We start from the raw sequence: 7,723 nt of genomic DNA on the forward strand, positions 1-7,723 counted from the left end.
TGATACAGCCACTATGGAGAACAGATGGAGGTTCCTTAAATAACTAAAAATAGAATTACCATATGACCCAGCAATCCCACTACTGGGCATATACCCAGAGAAAACCATAATTCAAAAAGACACATGCACCCCAATGTTCACTGCAGCACTATTTACAAGAGCCAGCTCATGGAAGCAACCTAAATGCTCATCGACAGACAAATGGATAAAGAAGATGTGGTACATATACACAATGGAATATTACTCAGCCATGAAAAGGAACAAAACTGGGTCATTTGCAGAGACGTGGATGGACCTAGAGACTGTCATACAGAGTGAAGTAAGTCAGAAAGAGAAAAACAAATATTGTATAATAACGCATATATGCGGAATCTAGAAAAATGGTACCGATGAACTGGTTTGCAAGGCAGTAATAGTGACACAGATGTAGAGAACAAACGTATGGACACCAAAGGGGGAAAGCGGGGCTAATAGTGGTGGGATGAACTGGGAGATTGGGATTGACATATATACACTAATATGTATAAAACAGGTAACTAATAAGAATTTGGCAGCTATCACAAAACTCACTCCTGGACATACTATTTTCTCAAGTAGCCTCAACAGGGTGCTATGTTTGAAATCAAAGAAATCTCCTTGGTGTATTCCCTTTAACAAGGGATAATTAAGCTATTTAATATTTTCAACACAAGGAACAATCACAGATTAGGCACAATATAGGTTTCTCAATTATCAGTGAACAAATGTATGATTTAAATATCTGCTGTGTTTTAAGTACCTTTAACTATTTTAGTATGTATGAGCGGCAGTTCAAAACAGTTTGACCCCCAACATCTGAAGTGATTTCTCTGTGGTCACAAAACAATTAGCCTACAGGGAAGCCAGGTCTCCTGGTCTCATAAATACAGCTCTTTACACCACATCATTCCATCTGATTTCCTCCCTGTGTTACCCAGCAAGGTTCTATACATTCTACAGCTTTCCCATGCTTCAGTCTTTGGATGTCTACTAATAAGGTCAGCTTTTTATCAATGATTTGTAGTAGGTCGATACCCATCACATGCAGTTGTTAAGATGCACAGTAGGGACTTCCCTGGTGGTGCAGTGGTTAAAAATCCACCTGCCAATGCAGGGGACACAGGTTCGAGCCCTGGTCCAGGAAGATCCCACATGCCATGGAGCAACTAAGCCCACGAGCCACAACTACTGAGCCAGCATGCCACAAGTACTGAAGCCCATGCACCTAGAGCCTGTGCTCCGCAACAAGAGAAGCCACCGCAATGAGGAGCCCAGGCACCGCAACAAAGGGTAGCCCCCACTCGCCGCAACTAGAGAAAGCCCGTGCACAGCAACCAAGACCCAATGCAGCCAAATAAATAAATAAATAATATTTATTTTTTTTTTAAAAATAAGACTTATAGTAACCATCAAAACTCCCCCAGTGATTGGATTAGTAAGAGAGAGAACCATCGTTAAAACTTAAAGCTCTGAACTCCTGTACCAGTGCTCTTTTTTGTGTATCTGCTATGCTACTCAGATAAAAGGCAATATAATATGTAGAAGTATGTCTCAAACAATTCATAAATCTCATTCCAGCGAATAAGTTCTATGATTTTTAATAAATAATTTTTGTGGCTTTCCAAAAATATCACCATTAAGACTAATGACAGCAACTATAAGTAAGAACAAAGAGTTTACATACTAAAGGGCTAAAATAAAGAGTTCACCAAGGGACTTTCACTCCAAGGAATTAGTGGTAGACCTCTACCAAGGTAAAGGTTATTGCTTGGTTTCTAGAATCTTGAAGGGAAAAGAAGTCTTATCAGGAAAGAAGAAAGTGAAATTAAAATAATGTTATATCAGTGAAGTTCTAAGTGAAGACGTAACCCTAAAATTTAATTTTATAACTTTTCCAATCTACGTTTGGAATCACCACGATATGTGAAAAGGCAAATCAGCTCTTCTGTAACAATGAACAAAATTTTCTGAGAACCTGCCATATACTAAATATACTTTCTATGCACAGGTATATACAATACCATTGTACTTTCACAAATGCTCATTGTTCACATGTAACACTAGTAACTCAGAAAGGTTCTATTGCCAAAACTCTTTCACTCTAGCCACCAATACAGGTATTTTGATTTTGAATCACAAGTTCAAAATCCAATTATTTACAACTAAGCAAGAAGCACAGTTTAAAATAAGAATCTCTAGTGAAATTACCATTTTAAGCACAGTAAGAATAGATAACAAAAATGACAGTATCCTTTGCCAGAAACATACCTGTTTAACTTTAGCTTCAAACTCTGAATCATTTTTATCAAAGATCACTTGAGCGAGACGCATCTGTTCAGCTGTTGCCTGGAAAAGCACATACAACTGTTCAAGATTGGAGCACCAAAAATACAAGTTAGATGCCAAAATCTGGTATAAACACATAAAAACTCTCAATCACTGTGGTAACAGAAATACTGATTAACTAAAAAAAAGGACTCTGAATTTAGACCTCTTAAATGTATACAGTGTATTCCCAAAAGGTAAATAAGCATCAAATTAAATAGCATAGAGGTCCCATTCCTTTGACCAAAGGACCTAAAGTCCTGTTCATCTTCATTAGCCTTGTGACTCATTTGAATTTTCTTTTTTGAATTTTCTTTCCCCTGGGCAGATGAAGTTACAGCATAACAGAAAGTGGAAGAACAGGAAGCAGTGGAAACAACCGCCAGGATACAGGCTTAGACACAACCTTGCTGTCAAAAAGCAAAAAAGCTCTGCTATCAACTCAAAAAAGGTCAGTTCGGAAAGGAAAAGGCTGTATTTATCTAAATAAATATTATTTTTAAAGTTACATTTTTATTTTTAAACACAATTTTAAAATGGTTTCAATTTAACAGAATTTTAAAGGAAGCAACTTTCAAATGCTTAAATTAGTCAACTATGTAGAAAACTCTTTTCCAGTTGCTTTTTTCACTCAAAATCCTTCTTAAAAAAAAATCAAATTACCGAATTTTTGAGGTTTCCTTTTGTAGTATTTCTGGCAATTAAAAATTAGAAAGGTATTTTATTTATTTATTTATTTATTTATTTATTTATTTATTTATTTATGGCTGCGTTGGCTTAGTTGCGGCATGCAGAATCTTCATTGGGGATCCTTCTTAAAAAAAAATCAAATTACCGAATTTTTGAGGTTTCCTTTTGTAGTATTTCTGGCAATTAAAAATTAGAAAGGTATTTTATTTATTTATTTATTTATTTATTTATTTATTTATTTATTTATGGCTGCGTTGGGTCTTTGTTGCTGTGAGCAGGCTTTTCTCTATTTGCAGTGAGCGGGGACTACTCTTCGTTGCAGTGTGCGGGCTTCTCATCGCGGTGGCTTCTCTTATTGCGCAGCACGGGCTCTAGGCGTGAGGGCTTCAGTAGTTGTGACTCGCGGGCTGTAGAGCACAGGCTCAGTAGTTGTGGCGCATGGGCTTAGTAGCTCCGTGGCATGTGGGATCTTCCCGGACCAGGGCTCGAACCCGTGTCCCCTGCACTGGCATGCAGCTTCTTAACCACTGCACCACCAGGGAAGCCCAGAAAGATATTTTTTAAATGAGGAAACTTTGGGGAATTCCCTGGCGGTCCAGTGGTTACGACTCCGTGTTTTCGCTGCTGAGGGTGTGGGTTCAGTCCCTGGTCAGTGAACTAAGATCCCACAAGCCGTGTGGCACAGCCAAAAAATAAATAAAAAGAAAAAGAAAAAAGAAATTTGAAAAAGGTAACTCTTGTGCAATCAGTTAATAGTAACATACCAACCATTGCTAGCTGAAGTCTTTACTCCCAACATAAATATTTTTAAAGTTAAATCATTTAAATTACTGAATGAGCTTGGGGGGGAGGGGAGACCCACTAAGTGCTAATAATAAACAACTTTTTAAAAATATATTTATGTATGTACATATGTATGTCTACATTGGGTCTTCGTTGCTGTGTGCGGGCTTTCTCTAGTTGCACAGAGCAGGGGCTATTCTTTTTTTGCAGTGCGCATGCTTCTCATTGCGGTGGCTTCTCTTGTTGCGGAGCACAAGCTATAGACGCGTGGGCTTCAGTAGTTGTGGCACGCAGGCTCAGTAGTTGTGGCGCACGGGCTCTAGAGCGCAGGCTCAGTAGTTGTGGCGCACGGGCTTAGCTGCTCCGCGGCATGTGGGATCTTCCAGGACCAGGGCTGAAACCCGTGTCCCCTGCATTGGCAGGCAGATTCTTAACCACTGCGCCACCAGGGAAGTCCCAATAAACAACTTTTCATCGTTGCTTTTAATATAGATTCATAATAATCTCAATGGGGGTGGAGGGGGAGAGGTTGTTAGTGTTTTTTACAATGTAAAAACGCTTCTCACAAGAGCGTTCCAGTCCATGTTGTTGGTTGATTATACAAGCTCCAGCTAGCTTTGGTCTGTTCCCTCCAATCTAATGTCCAATCCTTTCATCCCAACCTATGCCTGCTGTGACCTCAGTTGTAGTGTTACATTACACCCAGAAAGATGTTTGTATAGTGTCTACACACATGGCAAATTTTACCTCAATTCTAACCAGTGTATGTAAGGGCCTTCTTTACACACACCCTCAAGTAAGAAGTCCCAATGCGGCAGCCAAAAGGACCAAGGTATGAAATAACTGAATGAGGTAAAAAGGAAAACCAAAGGGGAAGGTGAGTTCTAGAAGATGGCACTTCCACATTATACATTTGAGCTTTGGGTAGCGGCAACCTTTTATGAAAGTAAGCCACTGGGATAAAAAAAAGAATATATATATATATATATATATATATATATATATAAAACTGAATCACTTTGCTGTACAGCAGTAATTAACACAACACTGTAAATCAACTATACTTCAATAAAAATTTAAAAATTATTTAAAAATAAAAAAATAATAAACTAAAAAAAAAAAAGAAAGTAAACCAATGCGGCCCTTAGTGCTAAAACCCTACATGATTAATTTTTGCCCGTTTTTCCTGATAGCAATCACTTCTACTCTGAATTTCAAATCTAGAAATTGTACCTCACGCATATTCATTGAGCCTTGCTGCACCACAAGCAATATGAATGTTCATCACTCTTACCATTAAATTTCCTTAAATTACAAAATTTTCACAAAGTCCACAAGAAAATAACAGTGACCCATAAGGTAACTAATACCAAAAACTATTTATTTGGTACTTACATATTTTTCTCTTATATCAAGAACAAAATACTAATCACACTATTTTGTAGGAACACATAATCAATTGTAAATACCTATATCATGTTTATTGGCTGCATAAAAATCTACTGGATAGGTCTTGCATTTTACTTACTCTATGAATTTTTCATTACTACTCAAACACTACAGGGAGCCATTATTACACCTAATACATCCAGGATAGCTTTCTTAGAATAAATACAAAGATGTGAAACTACTAGGTCAAAGAAGTATATAGAAAAACGTTAAAAGGAGTTTCATACCATCTGCTCAAAAATGCTCTTCACAAAGGCTGCAAAACTTTATACTCAATTAACAGTGTAAAAGAGCCTGCTTCCTCAAAATCCAGTCTAAAAAATGCAAATTTAACCAATTAAAAATAAAAATGATCTCTATTTGGTTTGATTTTTACTTCTTAGATCATTAGAGTAATCTTTTAAAAATACACTTACTGGGACTTCCCTGGTGGCGCAGTGGTTAAGAATCCGCCTGCCAATTCAGGGGACACAGGTTCAAGCCCTGTTCCGGGAACATCCCACATGTCGCGGAGCAACTAAGCCCGTGCGCCACAACTACTAAGCCTGCACTCTAGAGCCTGCAAGCCACAACTACTGAGCCCGCATGCCACAGCTACTGAAGCTGGTGCGCCTAGAGCCCCTGCTCCGCAACAAGAGAAGCCACCACGATGAGAAGCCCGTGCACCACAACGAAGAGTAGCCCCTGCTCACTGCAACCAGAGAAAGTCCGTGCGCAGCAACGAAGACCCAACACAGCCAAAAATAAATATATAAATTTTTTAAAAATAAAAATAAAAATATGCTTACTAATACGGCAATGATAAAAAGACTACAAGAGGGAGTAGTAGAGCTGAAAACATCTTCATTTTGCAACCACCACAGTAAAGCCTAATTCAAACAAGAATCATCAACGAATGCTGATTCTAAAGGGGAAAGCTTGATGAGGAAGAGGTTATTTACACATGGTCTCAAAGTGTCTTCACAAAGATTATTTTTTACTTGCTGGCAGAAACCTAGTAAAAAATAAATTAGGGGAAATGGGCAAAACCTGGACTGAGTGATCAAAATTAACATCCTCTGGGAGGGGCAGAGAGACATCATGTGACTCTACATATGGTACTCAGAAATACTCAATGTCAGTTAAACAGCATTCCTGAGATCTATAATCTGAATCTAATCGGGGGAAACATCAAAACACAAATTCAAATTGAACATTTTTTACAGTAACTGGCCTTCTTCAAAATCGCTATTATTTCAGAAGACCAAGAAAGACTAAGAACTGTTCCAGATTAATGAAGACTAAAAATGCATGTCAAGCTAAGGGGTATGATGATGCTATACTGAAAGAAGGAAACGTGCTATAAAGGACATTACTGGAATAACTGACATTACTGGAATAAATGAAAGTTCCACATTGACAAAACTGGAATATTAACTGTAGAGAAAGAACACTGTAACAATGATACATTTACGAAATTTGATAGTGGAATTATGTTTGTATAAAGAAACATCTTTGTTCTAACTTTACAGCAAACCTAAAATATCATGGACAACAACAACACAGAATAAAACTAGGTGACAAGGTATCCCTTACAAACCGCAAAATACAAACAGGAAAAGAAAAAACAACAGATACAAGATCTGCATGGTAATAATTGTGGCAGAAGCCAGCACTGGGGTGTCTGACTGGTCTAAGAACAGGAAAACCTCAAGTAGCCAAGAGGCATTTACTGGAAAGTAAGGTGGGCCAATTTGAGCACAGCACCTGGCACTGTAGGGTTTTGACAACTCCAACAGCAAACTATGTGCTAGGATTGCAGAAAGGTTTAAATAGGCTGGGGTAGTTACCATCATAAACTACTGAAACTAAGCAGCTAAGGTACCCATCAAGAGAAAATACTGGGAGTAGAATCAAAACTGGGCCACATATATAGAAAAATCTAAAAAAGTCCACACTGGGGGAGGAGAACAAAGACAGGAAATCTCAGAAAGCAAGCCAACATAATTACACAGAAAAAGAGGAAACACTATGAAATTAGAAAAGCCACTTTGAACCATGTTGCCATGTAGAAGTCCAAGGAGACTCATTTCACATAAAAATGAGCAATAGAAAATTAAAGGTCAGGCCTCCCATGGTGACGCCGCCTGAGGAGCAGGGGCAGGAGCTTCTAGACTAAGGCAGTGCGAAAGATACACCGTAGCAGACCCTGAGGGAAAGGATGGTGAATGCCGTGTGGATTAAAGGCTCTTGGTGCTCCAGCCATGTGTCAGGGCTGTGCCTCTGAGGTGGGAGAACCAACTTCAGGACAATGGTCCACAAGAGACCTCCCAGCTCCATGTAATATCAAACGGCGAAAAACTCCCAGAGAGCTCCATCTCAACACCAAGACCCAGCTTCACTCAACGACCAGCAAGCTACAGTGCTGGACACCCTATGCCAAACAACTAGCAAGACAGGAACACAGCCCCATCCATTA

At 38.8% G+C, this 7,723-nt stretch overlaps 1 protein-coding gene across 4 annotated transcripts in view; it reads right to left on the reverse strand.

Annotated features, from left to right (window-relative positions):
- The window catches only part of UBAP2 (ubiquitin associated protein 2), a 135,419-nt gene that overhangs the window by 74,902 nt on the left and 52,794 nt on the right, over positions 1–7,723 (reverse strand). For all 4 annotated transcript variants that reach the window (XM_024132878.2, XM_028494060.2, XM_055087243.1 and 1 more), the window contains one exon: positions 2,287–2,364. In XM_024132878.2, the coding sequence (XP_023988646.1) occupies positions 2,287–2,364 (78 nt within the window). The remainder of the gene's footprint in view (positions 1–2,286; positions 2,365–7,723) is intronic.

Source organism: Physeter macrocephalus, chromosome 9 (genome assembly GCF_002837175.3).
Source record: "Physeter macrocephalus isolate SW-GA chromosome 9, ASM283717v5, whole genome shotgun sequence".
Lineage (NCBI taxonomy): Eukaryota > Metazoa > Chordata > Mammalia > Artiodactyla > Physeteridae > Physeter > Physeter macrocephalus.